The sequence below is a fragment of the Rhinolophus sinicus genome, linkage group LG02 (genome assembly GCF_036562045.2).
Source record: "Rhinolophus sinicus isolate RSC01 linkage group LG02, ASM3656204v1, whole genome shotgun sequence".
Taxonomy (NCBI): Eukaryota; Metazoa; Chordata; class Mammalia; order Chiroptera; family Rhinolophidae; genus Rhinolophus; species Rhinolophus sinicus.
The window spans coordinates 157820899-157845482 of NC_133752.1; the positions used below are offsets into that span (position 1 = coordinate 157820899).

Below are 24584 nucleotides of genomic sequence, written 5' to 3' on the forward strand. Positions count from 1 at the left end.
ATTTTATACTATTATGAGGAGTCTCATTAGCTAACCCAATACTATCAAATAAGTACATGACACCATAGGCTTTTGCCTTCTGTTTAAATATAGTTAGCTCAAAGTAAGGTGACATCATATGCTGGTTTCATGCAGGAAGAAGGAGAAACACTGGATGTCACTGCAGTCATTAATGCTTGCACGCTTACCGAAGCCCGATATCTACTAGATCACTTCCTGTCAATGGGCATTAATAAGGTAAGATTTAACTACACTATGATTGGAAACCTGAGTTTTTATTAATTCATTGTAGTTTGTTGATCTTTCCCAGTGGCCCTTTCCTTTGTAATGAGGAAGAAGATTCTTTTTTTTTAAATTAGAAAGTATTCCCTTTGCCTTTCTTTAGAGTTAAGAAAAGTCGGCAATATTTAGATCAATTCCACTAGCTTGTCATCTATTGTGCTTGTATATTAGAACAGATAAACAACGTAAAGAAGAAATAATCCCTCTTTTACTCTAACAAAGGAAAAATTAAAAGAAAACGGCTCTTGGGTTGCAAACAAATTTGGTATCATAGTTTTTGTTTGATACTGATTCTTTACATCTCAAAAAAAAAAATCAGAAAGGAAAAAATATAGTTGCACTCCTGCCCTTTTGAATGTAAATGCATTAACCTGTCACCCGTGAGAAACTTCTCACTAAATGTTGAAGGTGATAATGATTTCTGACTTCCTTTTTTTCTCACGTTGGGGTTGTGCCCAGACCCTTTACGTTATGTTCTCTTACTTAATCTTCTCAAGTGCTAGGAAGTAGGGATTATTCATATCATTTTGCATTTGAGTAAGCTGAAACTTGCTCAAGGTCACCAAGCTAGGAAGTGGAGGAGCTGAGATGAATCAAGGTCTATCTGGTGTCAACATCCATATATCATATGCATTTGCTATTTGATGCAGATCTTTGTGTGGTAGATTCTGTTTTATATGATTTAAGATAATTTTATTTATATTTTTGGTGTTGTTACAGGGTCTTCAAGCTGCCCAGAAAGAGGCTCAAATTAAAGTACTTGAAGGTCGACTTAAACAAACTGAAATAACCAGTGCTACACAAAACCAGCTCTTATTCCATATGTTGAAAGAGAAAGCAGAATTAAATCCTGAGCTAGATGCTTTACTAGGCCATGCTTTACAAGGTAATTGGGACTAAATTTTAGTTAAATGAATTGCATGACAGCTTTGCTCTTTGAGTATGCTGTTCCCTACCTCTTTCCCCTATAGCTTGACTGAATAGATGCTATATTTACTTATGCTTTTATTAATTATTCCTTCCTTAATTTGCATGTATAAACTTAGGGAGAGGTAATTATTGTCATTCCAAGAAACGACAACTTTATTCAATTATTGTCGTTGCAAGAAACGTTACCAACTTTAAAAGGCTTATTTAACCTTATTAAGCAATTAGTTTTTATAGATAAAGAAGATCAACCAAGTTTCTGAATTGGTTGTTTAAATTATTTATAGTATTAACCAAGGGTCATCGCTTTATGCTGCATATCTAACTACCTTAAAAAATAAATTTATAAGTTTTTGTTATGGCATCTATTCTATATATCTTAGAAAGGGTAAATAATCTTGTTTTATGTGGGAATTTTAACATTGGATCTGTTTTGATTGGAGTATTTTGTTTCCTTTTTGCTGTTATTTACACAGATCTAGATAGCGTACCATTAGGTAAGTATGTTTAGCTTTCTGTGTACCCTACAGCTGCATGAATTACTAATTGTTCATGTACACTAATTGTGGTACATCTTATTTTTAAAATTTTTATTGGCAACCACTGGTTTTTGCATGATCTTTTTTGAAATGTACCCATGACCACAAACATACTAAGTCTTTTGTCTTTCTTACACATTTCTGATTTTAAAATTCTTAGATGTTTAAATAAGTATGCTTTATTTGAACTGCAATTGTGGCTCCAGTTTCATGAGCTCTTCTTTCTCTATCTTGTTGGAAAAAGAGGACTATATATTTCTTTTTTAATTTTTAAACAGATCTGTTAACTTACATCTGTTGTTTTAACTTCATAAATAACTTTCTCTGGTGTTTATTTGCTTTTGGTATGTATTTGCTAGATTCTCAACTATTCTCAATTTTTGTAAAATTAAGCGCATATATTTTAATACTGTAAATTGAATAAAACTATCCAAAGGACTTTTTTTTTTAGGATTTTTATATGAACAGATTGAAACAATATTTATAATCATAACATATATTCAGGGATCATTGCCTATAGAGACTTTCAACCTCTTTCTCTTGCCACCTCAACATGCACTTGAACTACACCCATCCTTTAGGAATCTCTCTGCTCCGCTCAGTGATTATACACTTGAAGGAACCAGGAGTATCAGGGCAAATTTTTATTTTTTTAAAATTAGTTCAGGTGCACAAGACAAAGCAATAAGGGCAATTTTATTCCTTATGATTTTTCTGGATGAATATTTTGGAGCAGTTTTTATTTAATTAAAATTATTTCACAGTCTGATCTTTTTTTTTTCTTCCTGATTAACAGCTGTCAAAAGTTTTCTAAATGCTTATACTTAAAGAAGAGGAATGTAACTGAAAGATTAAATGTTAATTATCTTTCTGTGTCATTAGAATAAACATAATCTATGAATGTGAATTTATTTTAAATGATGTTACACAAATAAAACACATGAGCTGTATGGTTTTTTAGGTGTTTATACTCCATGTTAATCTCAAAGTAATATTTCCTTGAGATCAACTGCGTAATATAGATATGGAAAAGCTACTACTTTTTAGTTGCTCAAGCTAAAGCAAGTGTAGGTAGAACAAGTAGGATGGGTTATATCCTACCTATGGTTGCTCAAGTTCCTAGATTATAACCAGAATTTTTGCCATTCTATGTGTTATCAACACATTTCTTTTCCTCTCTTCCTCCTCTTTCTTTCCCTCCACTCCTCCTCCTTCTCCTCTTCTTTGCTCTTCTTTTTCTTAGTGGCTCAACTTATAGTAATAGGTAAATTCTTATTTAGGTCCATTGTCTCTTTTAACCTGGAAGGAAAATGCAATGCCTTCTTTAATGTCCTTTTGTGTGGAAAATAATAAACTACTAATTTGCTGAGCAGTGTTGCTTTTTCACAAGTTTCAAACAACTTTCAATTATCTATATAGCTTGAAGAAGGGTCAAAAGCCGAGAATGGGAACCCATGTAACTGATGCAACCTGTGTCTTACAGCAGAAATTCACCCTAGAAATTGAGCCTATAAATCTAGCCCAGAGGTGCTTGGCGGAAAAGCATGGGAAGAGGAAAAAAAAAAATTAGGAAGTTAAATCTACAAAAGTTAGACAGTCATGTATACATTGCTTTGAAAACATTTATTTAGTTCCAATTTTATCTCAAGTGTTGGGCAGAGTGCTGGAATTCAAAGATGAATAAGACACAAAATGTTGCCCTTATGGACTTGCTGCCTTGCTGAGGGTGACAGACCATGAACAGATTATGATACATTATAATGAGGGCAGTGATTGGGATATATCAAAGGAGTTACGGGAGCACAGAACGGGGCCACGCAACAAGAATAGAGGAAGCAATGAAGGCTATCTGAGGAGGTGACATTTGAGCTGAAACATAAAGGAAGAAAAAGAGTTAGCCAGGCAAAAGACAAGATGGAAGGGGGGCCTGAGAAGAGTGAGTCTAGGCAGTGACTAAGCTAAAGCACCAAGATTTAGCCAAAATGTTGTGTGCATGAGGCCTTCAAGCAGGTTGGCGCATTGGACCAACAAGTACTTGTACATGGCAGAAGATGATGGAACATAAGGCTAGAGGGTAGCAGGCTTGTAGTTTTGTAGCCTTTGAAGAACATCTTTATTTTCCCTTCTTCTTTCCCTTGCTATGTCAGGGTCCATAAAATCATCCCTGTCTTTGGACATTTGCTGTCATGGGGCTCAGCATATCGTATGCATGGCATAGATTCACGAGAGCATGTAGGAAGGATACCCAGCTGTGTCATGAGGGGAAAAACACAGATGGGGTCTGGAGAAATCCATGTCCAGGCTTCCTTATGTTCTCTCTCTCCCATGAGAAGTCTCTCATGGAATGTACTTTTACCCCCGGAATGAAAATGCAGCAACATATGTGCAATGTATATCCAGGGAAGTCCATTAGACACTCAGCATCCAAGGTTTTGCCTGGGACCTGGTCACATACGTACCTTCTGTCTAGTACATACCAGGACTCCAGCCTTCCAGAAGGAAAGCAGGAAGTTGGCATAAGCCATACTGTTTGCACTAACATTCTAGGTACAGTGACCTACTCTCGTTTGTTGACTGGTGACTGGGGATGCTCTGACAGCCAAGTTTCCAGATGCCAAAGTCCGACCACGCAAGCAAGCCTTTCTAAGGATAGCAGTCTCTAGGCTGCTGCGTTAACTCTTTCCTGTATACTACTTTTTAAATAACTTTTAAAAAATAACTTTAAAAGTATTTGGTCAACTTCCAGTGAGGTGAGATTGTGCAACCTCACACTGATATGGATGAATTTAAGGCATTCGGGAGTTATAAATCTCTGCCTTGAGCTTTGATTCTGTGGCGATGAGAAAAGAAGCGGGTGTTGGGCTGGATTTATGTTCTCAGAGTTGAGAGTGAGGTGATGGCATGTGTTCTGCCTCCCAGATGACCATAGTGGTCATACTAAGCTAAGTCCTGAAGAGGGGTCTGATTTGGTGACTGCCTAGGTGGCGCCTCTATCCTCTGGCCAGGTTGGCTATGTCAAACCATAGTTATCTCTAAATAAGTGTACATGTGTAAGCAGGAGCTAAGCCGTTTTTACCAAGTGCTCACATAATTTAACATAGTAACGGGTTTCTTCCTACAAGAAAAATGCTAGCCAATCTTAGCCCACTTTCATATATGGAAAAATAAAGGCTAGGTTTGTCATTTCTTTATAACCCCATTTTTATATGATCAACTAATTCAGTCACCTCAGCACTCAATTATCTGTCTGTGAAGCAAGTCCTTGGGCCTTCCTCTAATGGTGGACTTCAAGGCACACATTGCCTTTGAGACCACTGTTTTCTTCACTTCAGAAATTAAATGCCACTTTTAGGTCCTTGATAGGCTTCGTCTTAGGTAATACTGTCATCTATCAAGTATTACTGAATTTCTATTGAAATACCTGCTAAACAGTGAGGAAGAACGGGAGCATCAGAGAAAGGAATTAGTTGACTTGTGTGTGCAATCCACCTGTATGATATAAAATTAAAAGTTAAAAGGGTATGATTCATACATATTTTTATTAATATATGTTATTTGTAGTGCTGTCTTTAGTTTTGTGGGATGATTTCGTAATAAGATGTGTGTTTTGAAAACCTGCAGCTATGTTAGTTGCTCACTGACATTTTAAATGGTTTATTCTCTGTGGCTGTTTTATTTATTGACTCTTAATTAGTTTTATTTGTTTGCTTTTTTTCCTCTTTTTTTACTAGTCTGCTAGAGTTGTCCTGAAATAGCAGTGGTTTATTTGTATTCATTTACAAAATCGTTGCATGCAAACCTATTGTTTTCGTCTTTTGTGTGTACACATGAATGAGCTGCATGCTGATGTGTAACGTCTGAGTACCAGCACACACTCACACACACACACACACACACACACACACACACACAAACACTCACACACACACACTCACACTCTCTCTTCTTGAAAACAAAAATAAAAGGAGAGGAAAATATTTAAATAAGTTGGCCTACTCATGAAATGTAACAAGTGTGATTACACATACAGTTTTTGAAGTTGGGCTACTACATTAAAAGAAGCTCATGCATCATATTCTTTAATCTTGTCTTTTCCTCAGTGAGTTTTCATATATTTCAATAGCATGAGATAAATACACATCCTGAAAAAATATATAATTATACATGCTCTGATAAATACATGATTTCATTTTGATCCTACAAATGTTCTTCCATGTTTTATCATTCAAACTTGGGCTTTTCCTATTTTGAACACGTTTTTTTTCTCATCCTAGGACATATAATCAAAAGGTTTTCTTAGAAATATTTTTCTGCATTTCTATTGTGATTCAATTACTAAAACCAAAAGTGCCCAAATGGAAACCTTGGGCTGAAGTTCATTGTAGCATAGGGATTGCATTGCAGTCATCATTCAAATTCGGAAATGTGGATAACACTTACATTTTGGACATTTTTTTTTTTCTTTTTTTAGAAAATGTAGAGGATAGTACTGATGAGGATGCACCTTTAAACAGCCCAGGATCAGAAGGAAGGTAAGAGAGCCTTTGGAAACTTAGTAGATTTTACTTGTTTCTGTAATATTTTTAAAACTTTTGTCTTGTTGCTTCAAACAATTACTCTTATAAAACAAATAATTTTGAATTTTATGGGTAGGTGAATAGCACTAGAAACAGTAATATGAAATCACACTAGCATGTGGTCATGCTTGATCACCACAAATATTAAAATAAAAATATTGGAATATTTAAGGAAGGAAAATTAATTAATTTTTTAATTAGTTCATTTCAATGTTAAATATTATCTTTCTTTTTTTCCATAGATAGGCATATACAATTTTTTCCATAGTTATAAACATAGAGGACATACAGGTTCGATAAGTTCCCTTTTAATCTTTTTTTAATTAAAATTTATTGGGATGACAATGGTCAACAAAACTACATAGGTTTCGAGTATACAATTCTGTAATACATCATCTATATATCACATTGTGTGTTCACCACCCAGAGTCAGTTCTCCTTCCATCACCATATAGTTGACCCCCTTTACCCTCTTCTACCACCCCTTTCCCCCCGTACCCTCTGGTAAAATTCCTTTTAATTTTGTGGTTAATTATTTCTTTGCACATAGCACGCTGTCTTCAGACCTTATGAAGCTTTGTGGTGAAGTGAAACCTAAAAATAAGGTAAGGAAGATCAAAAATTCCAGGTAAACATTTCCCGCCCCCCACTGTTCTTTTATAATATTATCACAAATACATAGTCCTCAGGCTGGATCCGTTAATAGGTTAGCAAGTAGGCATGCTTTTACCAAAGCTTTCATGTTAAGAAATTTAGTTCTTTACCATATTCCCCTTTGAAAAAAATTTATATTGAACATTTTCTCTTTAATGGAACTTTCACTTTACTATAGTCTCATACTTTTTCCACTAGATAAGATATAATTACAGAGACCAATTCTTTTCTTTTTTTTCAGGTTTTTTTAGGTTTTTAGTTTATTACCCATTAAGGAAGTTATGCTAATTTATTAAAGTTACCTAAAGTTTCTAATAATATAGGAGATGGTCACAAATTACTAGACAATAGTAATTTTAGAACAATTGGTTAACTAAATTGTAGACCAGTAGTGGCATATAATGTAAATCCTTTGAATTGGTGGGAGATTTTTGAAAATTTAACATGCGTATATGTCTAAGGTGTTTCATACTTTGTTTAACTAGTAGCCTAAAGTGGTTTGAATAATAAGCCAACTCTTAATCATCATATTGTATTAAAAACTAATGAGGCTACAATGCATATTTATAAAGTTAAATATATATATATATATATATATATATATATATATAAATATACATGGTGTTAAATGTGTAAGATACACATAGTACATGTCATATTGAGTGTTGGTAACATTTGATATTAGATGAATTAACTAACCATTTTAAGATATTTGAAAACAAAGAAGTCTTGCAGTGCTTAGTAAATATTGGAATGGATAGGATCAGGACCTGAAAGAATAATACTGTGCAAATGGACAGGATGGATTTAAGGTGTACAGTACAGTGGTAAGTGTGGTAATGTAAATGAGTAGTTTGGCTGGATATAAAATCATGAGTTGGGGTCATTATGATTACTTGAAGAGGACATTCCCCATCTGAAGCAAAGAGCCACCACTCAACTCTTGCTCATTTTTGCCATGATTGAATATGGGCCTGAGGTTACCAGATCCTTTGGTTTTTGAAGAGAAGCCTTAAATATAGATTTTTATGTAGAGTTTCCCTATCTTTAAAACACTGGGCAAGCCAATCAAAAAACATCTCCAAACTCTATGTGTGGTTTTTGAGCTACTGGCTTGGGGTCATGTAGTTTGTTTTTTAACTCTGAGTGACTAAGAAGAAGTTACCACATCTCAAAGAAGAGAAAACATTCTCGTGTTATTTGGATCCAGTCTTAAGCGGAGGAGAGACTCTATTAAGGTAACCTGCATCTTTCAGGCCTGTGAGCCTAGTTATTTCTGCCCTTGTGGAACATCAGAGGGAGATGGAAAGTGGTGGCCTATAGGTCATCTCCTGAACGAACCACTGTGTTAGGAAGTCCCAAGGACATGAATCCACTCTGCCCTGGGTCATTGGCAGTGGAGAAAATTGACAGTGTAAAAAAACTGGCTGCAGGGCCTTCTCTTCCCCAGAGTTTTCTGAAGTGCTACCTACTACTCCTTTTGAACTGCAAAGATGCCTGGAAGGATCTCATGCCATTTATTTTTCCTTTGAAAAAATGAAGTTGACTGTATATTTTAAATAGGCATGTACAAGTACTCTGTTAAGTGCAGGGGATATAAAGTTGAATAAAACAGGTGCCTGCCCTGTAGAGGCTAGCAATCTGGTAAACACCGTGATTATCTGTTAATACCTTAATGATAACAACTCTGAGCAACAACAGGGTAGTCATTTGTTTTCAAGAGTAAAAAAGGGAATGCTTATAGTGAGTTTAGATTCTAAGAAAATGACCTTCACCTGCCTCTTCATGACACTGAAAGCTGCTGCAGTCTGGTGTTGAATTATCCAGCAGACAGATTAAACACACAAATAAGGCATCAGTGGAGCAGGGTAACAAAATTAAGAAACAGATGTAAAAATTGATATTAAGATAAAATTTAAAATAAAATTAAAATTGGTATTGAATAAAGCATGTAAGCATAAGAAAATTTTAGAATTTAATCAGCTTCCCTGCAATTATATTTTTGTTTAATTTTTTCTTCCTCCCTCCCTCCCTCCCTCCCTCCCTCCCTCCCTCCCTCCCTTCCTTCCTTTCTCTCTTTCTTTCTTTGTTTTTTATTTTAAATTATATGCTGAGGGAGCTGGCCATGAGTGGCAGGATAGCGCAGATTGCCTGGTTTTCAATCTGGCTTTGTCACTTACTAGCTTTGTGACTTTGGGCTAATTACTTAGCTTTTCTGTACATCAGTTTCCTCATTTGTGAATTAGGATAATGATAGTACGTGCTAATATAAAGTGTTATAGTACGTGCTAATAGTACGTGCTAACATAAAGTGTTTAGAACAATGCCCGGCATATAATAAGTACAATACAAGTGTTGACTGCTATTATGGCCTGTAAAAGCCTTACCTGGCTATAGCTCTGGCTTGTCACGATCTTACACACTATGTTTAACACACTTGCTAGGAAAAGATACGCTAAATGTTATTACCTATTTCAAATTAATATTAAATCTCTATTTCCTGATCATCTTCTCTGCGCAAGTTTGCCCCTGATTGCTTTTCCTTCCATTCTCTGACTAGGCCCGAAGGAGAACCACCACTCAGATGGAATTGCTGTATGCAGATAGCAGTGAACTAGCCTCAGACACTAGTACAGGAGATGCCTCCTTGCCTGGCCCTCTTACACCTGTTGCAGAAGGGCAAGAGATTGGAATGAATACAGACACAAGTGGTACTTCTGCTAGGGAAAAAGAACTCCCTCCCCCATCTGGCTTTCCTTCTAAGATAGGCAGCATGTAAGTGGCCCAGCTACACTAACTTCCTTTCTTTTGGCTTTTCTTTTTATTAAATGTGCATGTTGCTAATGCCTTATTTCTATTTTTAAATATTTACGTAAATAAGATCTCTGGTTTTCAAAGTAATTTCTGTTAGGTATGTGTTATCTCACCTAATTTGGGGGGCATTTAAAATCATTTGAGATGAGATGTTCTTTGTTGAATTGCATTGTCCTATTTCTCAGTTTTAGGGTAATTCTTATGGGATTATAATTTTTATAAAGGCTGAGATATGAATTACAGATAAAATGTATTTAGAAACCCCTAAATTGAAATTATACCTATAAAACAATTATATAAAACTGAAGCTTTAAAACTCTTAAATTTGCTCTAAATTATGTACGTCCTGGTTGTAAGAGCCTGGTCAGAATAGTAAACCTTTGCTGACCCTTTAAAAAGAAAAAGAGAAATATGAATTACAAACAATACATTTTGGGCTTACCTAGTTCTTTGCCTTCAAGCACATTACATGTCTGACGAGTGTACACACAAAGTATTTTCATTGGTATTATTAAAGATTTCAAGGAGGGAATATTCTGTCTCCCACCTATGATAATCTGAACAAAAAATTATTCAAAATAAATCTTAATGAGAAATTTTTCATTATTATCTTGACGACAAATAAAGATTTCCCTGTACAGGCCAGTATATGTGTGTACGTTGTGTGTGTATGTGTGTTTTGAAAGTTATATTAAAATTAGACCATTCAGTGACAAAGATCTTTAATGATGCTTTTCAAACTAACCCTCACATATGATCTTGAAAATGATTTATAGGATGAATACATCACAGCATTCAGAAATATTGCCAAAAAAGCAACCTGGTATATGACTCTGCAAATAAAATATAACAAACTTTCACCCTTTGAATATCTCTGTTTGCCATAACTTTCTTCATTTTATGAAGATAGTTCCATTGTCTTCCATTCAGTAAGCCCATCTGCAACCTTTAATTTCAAAATTAATTTTAATGATGACAGAACTTTCTTGCACGTGCTTGAGATGGCCTATGTCATTAACTATTGGATTTGCTGTTAGAAATTGCTAACCAGTATAGCTTGTGGCTTCAGTGCTTTTTTGATAAGATGATAATAGAAGAAATGCTTTTGGCGAAGGTGGTAAGCTAGAACTGAGAACAGGTTTTAGGAACCCACACACATATATTCAGCGTTTAGTCTGTCAGATGAGTAGAGACTTTTGGAACTTCAAGACTAAATCTATGGCCTGGAATCCAGATTCAGGTAATACCTTCTTTTTGCCTTTTTTATTTATTTAAAAGTGTATTCTCTATGACAGGTGATAGAAAATATCTTCTGGACTCTCTCTTCACATAATTTATTTTCGAGTTTTCATAAATTCAGATGCTTGTGTGATTCTGTACAAATTAAGAGTTGGTCATGTGCTTGCTACAGTAACTCTTAATAAGCCATTACTGCTTGATTTTTATTGCAGAAAGTAAAATAATTTACTTGGATGGCCCTTGTGACTTAAATGATGCAGAATTTCTAAAATTTGATTTCCTCTGATTAGAAAAATTAGGCACACAAAGTTTACTTATATTTAGTTTTCCTTTTAAATAGAAATCATGTAAGTCCTTTCTGGGGATCTTACTTTCCAATTCCTCAGTGGATTTTTTTTCCTTCTTAATATAACTAGCTAAGGATAGCAAAAATTTATTTTTTCAATTAAAATTTATTACCATCATACACAAAATTCATAGTCTTAAATTGTCAATTATATAGCCACTATTCAACTTTTAAAATTTATAAGGCAAAAGTATTTTAATTGTAAAAACTTGTTAGTTACAAATTTAGTAAAATAGTTAATTAAAATAATTATGTGGGTTTTTTTGCAATTACCTATAGTACTGTTTTGTTGTGATTATGTCTAAATATAATTAATTAAATCTCAGTTTTTTATATCCTGATATTCTAAAATTTTGTTCTTCTAAAACTGTAAAGATAATTTTTCTTCAAGTGAAGCAATTCTGATCAAACGTAAACACTATGTTTAAAATAAAATATGTATTTTAGCTATTTGGCATTGATTTTTATATTCAAAGGTAATGGGTTTGCATATATTTAATAAGATTGTCAATTTAAAAATTAAATGTATAGTTATTAAGCTTCCATTAACTAAAAATAACCCATGTAATATTTTCCTGCCCTAGTTTTATTATTTTGTTCCCTAGAAATCTTCCTCAAGTTCCAGTTATTAATCTATTAAAAGTTTTAGGTTGACTATGTGCCAAACAAAGTTATATGTACATTTTTAAAATTAGATGATTATAGAATCTTTTTCTATTTTAGTTCCAGACAGCCATCTCTATCAGAAAAAAAACTACCGGAGCCTTCCCCTATAACCAGGAGAAAGGCATATGAGAAAGAAAAATCAAAGGCCAAGGAACAAAAACAGTAAGTTACTCATGCTTTATATCTATTAGATTGTATAAAATGCCTGCTGCCTGTAGATGCTAAAGGACAATAGTGAAATTATTTTGTAGATTGAGGCTGGCTCTGTGCTTATCACTGGTTTGACTAATCAAGGCAATCAAGTCAGTTATTGGCTTGGCTAAGTGGTCTTCTAAATTTCTTGGTCATATACGCCCATAAAAATATTTGAGCACTTGCACCCAATCATGTACTCTTACATATTTTTCAATTATTGGTGTATATTATTACAGGAGTTAATATGCACTCAGGGAGAGGTTTATTAAATCTATACTTCAACTAATCTAGATAAATTTGAAGTTAATCCTGGCTGTCATCTGATGAAACTGACATTGACTTCACCTCTTTAAAGTGGTTGAAAAACAAAACTAGAGTTAGAGGGTGTGAGAATTGTACCATTTCCTTGCTCTTTTGTGTTTCACTTGGTATTATCAATTTTTTTTTTTCTGAAACCTTTTCAAAGCTATTGGTATGTCTTGTGAGGGTTAGTTTACTTAACAGTGACAACATAATCTGATGACCCACATAACTGAGCATTTGTAAATTGCAACACCACAACATGCAGAAAGGTGAATGAATGGGTGAGAGCCACTGTCACCCTCTACTCTGTGGCACCCCCACTCCTCCCTGAGGTCACCTAATGAACTGCAGGTGGCAGGTGGATCTTTGACGTGGCCTTGAGTGAGTGTCAATGCCAACCTACCTTTAAATATTGGTAAAGCAAATATCTTTAACATAAAAATAAGTATGAAAGAAGAAGTTTTCGTATATTTTCTGTACCTACTAAGTGGGCAATCTTATACCATCCCCATTCCCCCTGCACACTCTCTACTTTGACCACTGATTTAGCTGACTTGAATATCATGGAAATTATCCTTCTAATCACCCTTGCTTCCTGTATTTAAAGATGTAATTTGCCTGTTTCTACTGAATCAAATGTCTCAAGAATAAGTGAAAGATGGGGAATGGAGTAAATCAGTAATTTAAAAAATAAATGAATGAATCATTTGAGTAGGCAAATTACTCGTCAACTCTCTGGATCTGTTTCCTTGCCTGTAAAATGAGCAACTCGGTCTCAGCTCTAAAATTATATAATTTTAAATTTGTCTTGCTTTATTTGTCCTGACTTTAGGTTTCAACAGATACAACTTTTCTTTAGTGCCATCTTGTGGCCAATGTAACAAAATTCAGTGGAAAAATTTTTTAATTATTCAGAGTGCGTTTCATCTTACAAAAAAAGGAAGAGAAGAAGGAAGGAATGAAGAAGGGAAAGACAGAAGGAAGAAGTTCTCTAATGAAAAGCTTTTTTTTTTTTAAAGCATGTTTCATATAACATTCCTAACAAATCATAACCAATTAAAGCCACCTATTTAATGTTCTTTTTTTCTTGTAGCTCAGATTCTGGAACCTCAGAGGCTAGTCTTTCACCTCCTTCTTCCCCACCAAGCCGGCCCCGTAATGAACTGAATGTTTTTAATCGTCTTACTGTTTCTCAGGGAAACACATCAGTTCAGCAGGATAAGTAAGTCATTATGGAAAGGAGACCCAACTATTTATTACAATATTCTGAACCTTTCAATACAGTCTGTAGAAAACATTTAGCCATCTCTTTCTGTGGGAGATGGAGTCTTATTTATGAACTCTTGCCATATTTTATGTGTTTGTCCAACAGGATATGAACCATATAGACAAAATTACTGAAAATTATTTTCCTGCTGAACGTTATTCCATTTTGTAGATTTGCATTGCTATACTTTCAGCACTTGTCTTGCTTTTTCTTTTCCATTAGAACTGAAAATAACTTTGAGAACATTTGAAGTTTAAATTTCTTGGGATACCTCAGCTTCTATGAGCCCACAGAAGCCTCTAATCCAGATAGCCTGAGTTGAAAAGGGGCAAATTATTTTATCTTTGGTGGATATAACAGCCTACACAGACCATTGCTATATGGGTAACATGTTATTATCATTTGGTTGTTCTGTATAAAGCCACCAGAAAACTTCGGTAATTGTGTTCTTGGAATAAAAGGGTACCTGTATGGGTGAAGGAATAGGACTGAGGATGGGTTGTTGGGGAAGAGAAGTTGGAAGGGTGTGGAAAATACTATTTTCATTAAATTTGAAGTGAAAAAGTATTCTCACATTGAGCCAGAATCTCTCATGCAAGAATTCAACACTAACAATGCTGCTGTAAGGTATTTATTAACTCTGGCTTACCCGCTTTGACTCTGAATGATAACATTGTATATGTATGTAGTTGATATCCAGTCTCCCACCCCAATTATTTCCTTTCTATGCTATAATCTCTCTGTATATATCAACAATTTCTGAAATTAAAAGGATTCTGTTTAAGATGTCTGGAGTGTTTAGATCATGGTAAATGGCTCTATAGTCTTAGAGAAACACACTATCATTTTGAAATCATTTTTAATCTACTTAATTTATAGATGAAATACTTGATTAGATTTTAATATAGTTTAATCAGTAGATGGCATGTCCTTTAAACTGATCTAGTTAGGTAAATATTGTGTTACTGAAAAAATACCCTAACATTGTTAAGTCATACTTCTCATTTAATTGAGAAAAGAGTAGAAGAACATTAGGAATGTCTTTGGGAAATCCATTTTCACTAGTGGTATGAAGAATTGCTAAATTTCATTTACCTTGTGTTCACAATCATAAAGTTTTCTGTCAATGTTTTGATAATCTTGACAAACGAATCATAGTTCTATATCTTTTACTGAAATACTTTGTAAGCTACCAACAAATGACTGTTGTCATCTCTATAAGTTAACTCAGAATAACTGACTACTCTACACTTTCTAAAACTCACCTACCTTTTGAATCACTTGCTTTTGGGCTCCTTTCTGAGACTAACATGTTTCATCAACTGGAAGTAGATCTCACACATTATTTCCGCTTACAGTCCATGCCAGTCTCATTGTCTCCAGGCTTATTATACAAGCCAAACAGATTTTTGTAACCAGAATCATTGCCAGTCTTGGAGGGTATAGGGTAGGGCTCACAGGAATAGCTCACCTATTTTTCAAATCCTACTAAAGTCCCCCAACTATTATTGAGGGACTCCCTAGTCAGAACTCCATGTTTTTGAGATAAGTTAAAAGTCGAAGATTATTAAATTATGAGTGATTTGTTTTCCTTGCAAACATGTAATGTATTTGGGCAACTTCCAAATTAGAGTCTAAATCTAAAGTAATTATCAAGATGAATAAAATTCATTAATACTTATTGAAATGGGAAATTTTGTCTGGTACTAGTCAATTAAATAAAATATTGAAGTAATGTATTTTACTTACTTGGTATTGTTCCTCTTCAGGGCCTACATTTTAGAAGTGAGGATAGATGGGTTCTGTGGATCAGTAATAGAAAAGTTTTTCCCAAAGTCTTTGTAGAAAACATAAGAATCAAATATTTTACCTGATTTAACTATGCATTGAATTTGCTGACATCCAGTGCAAATAGAAAAACAGGGTGCTGTGAAGGAAGTGTTTGCTGTATTTCTATTACTCATACTGGTGATTTTCAGTACAATCTCAGGGTCTTTACCTGTTGAAATCTGTATTCTTTCTCCTCATAATTCTAACTCTTTCACTGTAGGTCTGATGAAAGTGATTCCTCTCTGTCGGAGGTACACAGGTACTTTCTTTCTATCTTTCCTAAATTCTGGCATTTCATGACGTTCTAAAATGCCTTCTTAGAAACTCTAAGCCAGTCTTGTTTTTGTTGCATGCATAACTTGTTGTAAACTATATAAATGCACTAATATTTTTAAAATATTAACTTTAATATGTTTTTGTGATATGTTTTAGACAAAGTAGTGGCATACTTTTTTGCATAATATCATAAAAAACTTTTGATATTTGTTTTCTATCTGTAATCTAAATCTTTTCTTTAAAAGAAATTAAGTTCTATGAATATTGATTTCAAGAAGTGTTGCTCCTCAGTGATTAAGTATTTACAATACCTTAGAGTGTGGGAGGTGAATATGGTATATTTTCTTGTTAGTTTAGCAATTTCAAAATAAAAAATTTATGGCAGGTTTTGTGATGAAAAGAAGGTATACTAGAAAAAAAAAGGCTATTATTGCACCCCCCAAAAGAAAGAAAGGAAGAACGAAACAGAATATAGAACAGCTTTTTAAAAAATAATTTTTTTTTTATCGATGCTATTTTTAAAATAACAGTGTTACATTTTTTTCATGCTGTGGATTTGTTTGGACCCTTAATTTCTCTTTCTTCCTCTCTATGATTTCCTCTTCCCACTTATCATTTGTCTTCTCTCTTTTTGCACTCGTTTCCCCTGCTTTACGGCCATTTTGCTGATCATCAGTAGATCCTCCAGAAGGTAGGCAGGGGGGAGGGAAAGGAAATTAATTTCATTCACAGTATTACAAGACTTTACTGGTTTGCATGGAACAACAACAGCACTTTTTCCCTTCAAATCAAGTCTGTTGTACAAGTTTGCGACATTTAAAAAAACTATTTTAAAGCTGATTTCTATATTTCGTAATGTGAATAAATAATTCTAATAGAGAAAGAAGTACCATGAATGTATGTTTCCAAATTCTAGGTTTTTAAAATTATCTTTGGTGTAAGGTTATATATATATATATATATATATATATATATATATATATATATATATATGTCTTAACTCTAATAATTCTGAATATTAGGGAGCATTTTTCACTATTTAATTAATAAAATGCTATATTTAATGTTGAGATTATTTTTCTTCAGAAGTTGAATAATTAATATTATTAAAATACGTAAGAATGCCACCTCAGGGATGATGTAGATGCCTGATCACTGCACTGTACACCTGAAGCTGAACAATAATGAATGCCAACTATAATCATATATATATATATGTATGTATGTATATGTATGTATATGGTTACAAGAAGCAGAGTACAGCATTAGGAATAGAGACAGTGGAAATGTAATGGCTCTGTGCAATGTCAGAGGATAGTGGATGGGGGGAGGGGTTTCACACAGTGTGAGGGATATAAATGATAAACGTCTAAATATTGCTTTGTCTTGTGCACCTGAAAGTAATAAAAACTAAAAATAAAAATAAAAAAAAAGGAACATGAAAAAAAAATACATAAGAATGAAAAAGAGGCTCTCCAGGAGCTGTGCCATACATAAGTCACGGGATGTATATGTTTACTGAATACTTTTGTAATATTACAACCTTTGACAAGACCAAATTGTATTGGATGGTATAGCATCAAGGGAACATTTAATAAATCCTTGATTGACAGAATTGTTTTGGATGTTACATCATTGGGGAACATTTAGTAAATTCTTAGGATCAAACTGATAATCTGAAGGAAAGAAATCTTTTGGAGACATGATATCACATAATTGAGGCTACTGAATTTTTTCTTAGGATGATTTGTGTTATTAAATGCTTATCAAAAACAACTCTTAGACTGTTAACAATTTTTTCTTTATAATCAGCTTGTTGGAATACACATACATATATTTTCTGTTTGCGATGTCACAGTAGCAATTGGCTGTGCATTGGATCATATCTTTTTAATATTTTAAGCAATAGTTACAATTTGATGGTTTCCCTTCATAGCTATACCCTTCACATTAACAGGATTTCAAAATGTCAGATTCAGACATTTGAGGAGGTTTTGCTCCCATTTCAGTTTTAATCTGGTTAAATTCTTACCTTACAAACAAGTTACTGAGCATGCATTTCAAGAATCTCAAACTGACACACATATGCAAATAATAGCATTAGACTGTGTATTTCCATATCTGATGATAACAATTCCTGATAATACTATTTCTAATGATGAACTCCTTTCAGTTTTTGAAATCATTATAACTAGACCCTAAAAAGAAAGGTGTTTTTTTTTTCTGAGCTTAAATATACCTCCTTTAAGTTTCTTTGTGTGTGTGTGTGTGTGTTTTGTGTGTGTCTTTCATTATTATTATTATTTTCAGGTGTATAAAACAATGTAATAGTTAGACATTTATATCCCTCACAATGTGATACCTGTCCTCCCTCAATCTGCTTCAAATTTCTCTTCATTGGTCTTTCATCAGCCTATTGAGCTACACCAGAATTAATCCAGTACCTCTTTCGGTGTGTATGTGACACACAAGTGACACATATGTGACAGTTCTTTAAATATTCAGCCCTGTAACTGCTATTGTGTCTTCTCCAATGAATGTTCTTTTATCAGCTCAATAGGTGTAGTCTCATCATCTGTTCCTTACATGATGTAGTCTACGTATCCTTCACTCTGCTTCTACTGTTTCAGAAAGTCTCCAGTTTTTCAATGTTCTTAACATGTGGCATCTAGACTCAACCTCATTCCAAAGGTGGCCTTAGCACAGTATAAAAAATCCATGCCTTTCTCCTGAAATATTTACTTCTATTGGGCAAGTCATTGAAAGTGTTGGGAGAGGAACCACATACACTGTTGATCTATTGATCTTGTATTCAATGACTAAATCTCTTCAGTTTTTTAAATTGAGGCTACTCTTTTTTTTTTTTTTTTTTAATTGGGGAATATTGGGGAACAGCTCCAAGTCGTTGTCCTTCAATCTAGTTGTAGAGGGCACAGCTCAGCTCCAAATCCAGTTGCCGTTTTCAGTCTTTAGTTGCAGGGGACGCAGCCCACCATCCCATGCAAGAAATTGAACCGGCAACCTTGTTGAGAGCTCGCGCTCTAACCAACTGAGCATCTGGCCGCCCCTCCGGAAGCTCAGCAGCAACTCAGCTAAAGCCATTGTCTTCATTCTAGTTGCAGAGGGCGCAGCTCACTGGTCCATGTGGGAATCAAACCGACAACCCTGTTGTTCAGAGCTCGTGTACCAACCAACTGAGCCATCTGGCTGCCCCTAGGCTATTCTTAAGCCCTTTTCCTACTTGGAGCATTCTGTTATATTTTTGACCTAAATTTTATGTTCAAATTTCCTGCAATGATTATTTTAGTGCTAAGTACAGACTTACACTATATGAATTTTGTTTCAGTCATTTTTCTAGGCAGTACGACACAGTAGCCAGTTCTTTAATATATAAATTTAATAAACATGGCATCTCTGTCTTTAGGGTTAAAAAAAGATTGACAAGGTTTTGGAGACCTACTTCCAGATCGACTGGCCCATTGATTCGTTAGGTGTGACTCCAAGCACCAGTGGAACTAGATTACTACAATAGTTTGTGCTTCCCCACCATATCCACCAGGATTTGAAAGGCTTATTTTATGGGTTTTAGTGGGGTCAGCATGTGTTGCGAATATAACATTCCTCTAATTTGCTGCCGATCAACCCTTCATTAGATTATTGAGCTCATGTTACCCCTTATTGATGAGCATTTATTTTTGTGTTTATAATGATTTTACTCATTTGTAATTTCTGAAATCCCCTTTTTTTCCTGCTTTTTGGAAAATCAGTCTACATGTTTTGCGCCCTTTATTCATCTCCTTAGAGTACCAATGGAGGTACTCTAGTGATTTTGTTCCCACAACGGCATATACTTTCAAAACCCTGTGATATAATGATTTAAAATCATTGAACTCATTGGATCCGTCTCCATTTGCAGCTCTAATTTACCGTAGGTTCATATTTCTTCTTAATCATTTCTGCCCTTTGCGTTTTGAAGATTGTTCTCTTTCATCAAGAAGCTAGATGCAGTTTTGTTTTATTCCTGTATTTGTCCTAGTATTATGCCATCTGTCTTATGTAATGGACGTACTTCACCATAATTTTTCTTGCTACTTATCTGGCTGATATATTTATCATGTCTTAATTCCTTCTCATCTTTAAGCTTACCAACACAATTATTTCAATTCAGATCTTGTTTTAAACTCTTTTAGGATAAGGATAATGTTTTGATAATCTGTATATTTCCATAGTGCGTAGCCCAGTAGCATAAAGCAGAAACTCCAGAAATACTAAACTTACGGGAAAGAACCTTAACAACCTCACTATTCTTTTAAATTCTTACTCTTTTTGTCTCTTTGAGATTATTAGAGCTTTTTTTTCTTTAAGTTTTAGATAATTTTGAATCATTCTCTCTTCAGAATTTCTGTTCCTGTAATCATTCCTGTCTTTTTTTCAAATTTGTTTGAAATTTTCTCTCTTAATATTTTAGGTGATACGTGTTATACTTTCTCAAGAATGTCCTTTTTGACAGAGTAACACTCAAGAATGACATAGAATCACATCTTCCAGTTACTGACATTTATACTTTATTTGTCAGAATTCACTGCACTCAAACAGTTTCCAGTATTGCTTCATTACATTTTGAAGAGATGAAATTGTTAATAAGAAAATCCAAATGTGTCATAAGCTTTGCTCTTTGTAGAATGCAGGTGCTAGCTGATGCCTGATTAATTTGTGTACTCAATCACTACTATTGCTATTTCACACTTCGTCTCTGTATGTTTGCTTAAAAAAGAGACAAGGGAGCAGTCTGAATTTTATTACCAATTACTTAGAAAGACTTCTTAAAGTCAGGGGGAAAAAGTGAAATTAGTCTCATGATATAGCTACTGAAGTAAATCTTGTTTTTTCCCTCCCCATCTCAGGGGCATAATCAACCCATTTCCTGCTTCAAAAGGGATCAGAGCTTCTCCACTTCAGTGTATTCATATAGCTGAAGGGCATACAAAAGCTGTGCTCTGCGTGGATTCTACTGACGATCTCCTCTTCACTGGCTCAAAAGGTGCTAGTAGTTTTGTGGGGTTATTTAACAGATTTTTTTTTTAAATTACATTTTAACAGACTTTGAAAAAAAAAAAGTCAAACTGCTTATGACTCATAAGAGTCTGAGAGATAATCCAGTTCCACTCCTGAATTATAGAAAATATAAAACCATTGGGAAGAAAGTATAATCTCTGTTGATGTTATGTAAGTAGAATGTTGAGAGAATGCATCTTCCTTTGGTAATTGAGCACCTAATGCATGCAAAACCCTACGCTTACTAATGCAGTTTATATAAAAATTTCTAAAAGGCCGTTACGATGTACGATGTGGTAAAAGAGAGTAAGATGGGTAGCATTTCTTGAGCACTCTCTGTATCTCAGAGACTATGCGAGACTCTGTACAAAGCACATCTCATTTAATTCACACTACAACCCCAAGTAAAATACATGTTGCATCCTCATTTTACAAATGAGTAAACTGAGGATTCAAGAAATTCAATAATTTTCCTAGAAAAACTTAGCTAGTAAATGGAAGAGCCAGGATTGGAAACCTAGGTCTATGTGTCTCCGAACCTGCACTCTGACCCCCTTTGGTACAATTGCAGGTAACTAGAAATCAAGTATTAATGGTTTGAAGAGTTATAGACTGAGAGTTGTCTGATTTCAGAGAAGGGACATATGCCAAGATATGAGAAATAAGGAAGACTTTGACAAGGAGGCATTTAGGATGAACCTGATAGGATGGTTTGTGCAGGGAAGGGTAAGGATTGGCAACCCAGATTACAGAACAACATGAGCACAGACATGGAGGTAAAAATTGGGTATGTCTGGAAACTAAATCCAACTGGGTTGAATAGAATATACGTAAGAGAAATGGTGGACCGTGAGGCTAGAAAGGTAAGAAGGAAGCATATACAAGAATATGGGGAGCCAGTAAAAGTTATTTAGTATTTAGGGATGTTACAAGACTCTGTTTAATCGGTAAACATTTATTGCTTATTGTCTCTGAGGGAAGAATAAGAATCTTGCTAGAATCTATTTATTTATTTTTATTGTTATTGTTAATTGAAGTTTATTGGGGTGACAATTTTTAGTAAAGTTACATAGATTTTGGGTGTACAATTCTGAAATACATCATTTATATATGAACTGTAAATGATGGCAAGCAGTTCCCCAACTTAAAAATAATCTGCTCTGTGAAAATATTCCTTTTTAATGATTCAAATTAAATTTACCTCTCCAGGATAATTAGATAGTCAACATGTCAGAAAAACACATAGAACAGTTTTATGATTATATATTTAGGTCAAAAATAAAATCCATCAAATAGTGACCCCTGGAAAAGAAAGGTGTGTGTGTTTGTGCATGTGGTGTGTTATGAGGAGGGAGGGAGGTAATCAAAGCAGAATGTTCTGAAGAGGCTGATTTGGGATGGCCATCTTAAATTCAGGGGCAGTTCAAAACAAGATTCCTTTATTGTATTTCAAATTTTTATCTAATTACTTTTTTAATACCACATCATGCATACACTAGGCGTCCCTGGCTTCCGTCTGATCCTTTACCCCCTACTTCGTCCTTGAACCTGCTGCTGGGGGTCAGGGATAGAGTTAGGATGCCTGTGGCAGGTTAACAGAATAATTACTGTTTTCTTAGCGCATTTCCTTCTCATAGGAGAGAAACTGTTTAAATACTGTGTATTATTAAGAGAACCTGATTTAGCTCATATTGACAGTATTTTCCCCTTTTTTTATCTGTTTATTTTAGATCGTACTTGTAAAGTATGGAATCTGGTGACAGGGCAGGAGATCATGTCACTGGGAGGCCATCCCAACAATGTCGTGTCTGTAAAGTACTGTAATTATACAAGTTTGGTCTTCACAGTGTCAACATCTTATATTAAGGTGTGGGATATCCGAGATTCAGCAAAGTGCATTCGAACACTGACGTAAGTAACTTGGAGACAAGTAGCACAAGGGGCAGGAGTTCCTCTTTACGGAGTATAAGGGACAATAGGCCTATGAAAGCATTTTTATTTATTTATATCTGTCCACAAAGGATGTTCAAACGTTTACAACAAGAACACTGTTAAAATAAAGGGAAAAAGAAAACTACTGAGAAAATAAAATTTGAGAGCCTCGTATTAAACAGGAAGAGCTAAATCATATTTGATTTGTGACTAAGTACACATTTTAAATTTCCTTGCTCCAAAATACTAAAGTACTACATTTTTGTAGTATTTATTACTTGATGTGGTTAAATGATTTATATTACTTGCTTCAAGTGAATACCACTTCTTGGAAAACGGCTAAAATCATCATTGTAGACAGTTGAGAAGTATTTGTAATCTTTAATTAGCAGGTTTGAATAATTGATAGGTTTTTGTTTACTATGTGTATCTGAGGTGCTGTGCTAGGTGCTGGACATATGATGACCAAAAAGTACACAGTTCTTATTGTTGCCTATCACCAGTTTCCTAGGAATTCAAGGCATTTTAAGCTGAACTCTTGTGCAGAAATGTGATTTGTTCTGCTTTGTTCTGTCTCCGTGAAGGTCTTCAGGTCAAGTTACTCTTGGAGATGCTTGTTCTTCAAGTACCAGCCGGACAGTAGCTATTCCTTCTGGAGAGAACCAGATCAATCAAATTGCACTAAACCCAACTGGCACTTTCCTTTATGCAGCTTCTGGAAATGCTGTCAGAATGTGGGATCTTAAAAGGTAGAATTTTGAAGAAAATGTACTTCCTGCATATGGAAAATACAACTTTCAGACATTAACATATTAATGCATGTGAAATCTAAATTTTATAACCCCAAAGTTAATGTAAAATCATAGGCTTTTCTGTTCAGCCCAACACCCCTGAAAGTCTCTCTGTCCTCTAGCAAACTGACAACTTTCATTTCTTTTAAGTTCTATTGTTGGCCAAAAATTATGTATATGAAGGAAAATAGAATTGAAACCTTAGCCTGTCTTAATGTTTGTCTACAAATTGAGTTGTTTACTAGGAAGAGACCAAAATTCTCATCCTAAGTTCACCAGTATCTTTGAAAGAATTCCTTTTTGCAGCATCATTTAAACATTTCCTATCTCAAAATTTTCAGTTTATAAACTTAATTTAACAAATGTGGGCATAAATCCTCGGAGTTTTGGTGAATATAAAATAAAATATTAAGAAGACAAAATTGTTAAAAAGAAATAAATATTGATAAATTGAAATGTAAGGCATTACATCTTTGATTTAATTATTTGCCATGAAATATGAGCTTTTATCCTTTAGTCGAGTGTTTATTTCAGTTTCTTTTCTAGCTCCTAAAATTTTGGCAGCAGGAGACTATTCATTTATTAGTTAACAAATATTTATTCAACATCAATTGTGGCAGGTACTGACCCAGAACTGTCATAGGTCTTGGGAATAAAGACTGAGCAAGACAAATGTGGTATCTACGTTTTTAGAGGTCATGTTATAATAGAGGATAAAGGCCATTAAACAGACAATTACAGGGTACTGTACTGAGTCAAGTTTGCAGTTCAGATAGTACAGGGTACCTCCCATCTAGAAGGGCTTTGTCAGTGGTAAATCAAAGCAATACTTGTGTGAGCAACTTTGAGAATAACTAGTTATAACTTATAACATTTCAACAAATGACTGAG

General features: G+C 34.5%; 1 protein-coding gene across 11 annotated transcripts in view; it reads left to right on the forward strand.

The window, feature by feature from the left end:
• Positions 1 to 24584, forward strand: part of KIF21A (kinesin family member 21A) — a 132815-nt gene that overhangs the window by 99850 nt on the left and 8381 nt on the right. For 2 of the 11 annotated variants that reach the window (XM_019736418.2, XM_019736387.2), the window contains 13 exons: positions 136 to 237; positions 1003 to 1168; positions 1686 to 1706; positions 6220 to 6280; positions 6876 to 6930; positions 9540 to 9754; positions 12102 to 12206; positions 13636 to 13764; positions 15860 to 15898; positions 16592 to 16606; positions 20820 to 20956; positions 22701 to 22881; positions 23487 to 23651. In XM_019736418.2, the coding sequence (XP_019591977.2) occupies positions 136 to 237; positions 1003 to 1168; positions 1686 to 1706; positions 6220 to 6280; positions 6876 to 6930; positions 9540 to 9754; positions 12102 to 12206; positions 13636 to 13764; positions 15860 to 15898; positions 16592 to 16606; positions 20820 to 20956; positions 22701 to 22881; positions 23487 to 23651 (1391 nt within the window). The remainder of the gene's footprint in view (positions 1 to 135; positions 238 to 1002; positions 1169 to 1685; positions 1707 to 6219; positions 6281 to 6875; positions 6931 to 9539; positions 9755 to 12101; positions 12207 to 13635; positions 13765 to 15859; positions 15899 to 16591; positions 16607 to 20819; positions 20957 to 22700; positions 22882 to 23486; positions 23652 to 24584) is intronic. The other 9 variants (XM_019736430.2, XM_019736411.2, XM_019736489.2 and 6 more) reach the window with 7 other exon arrangements.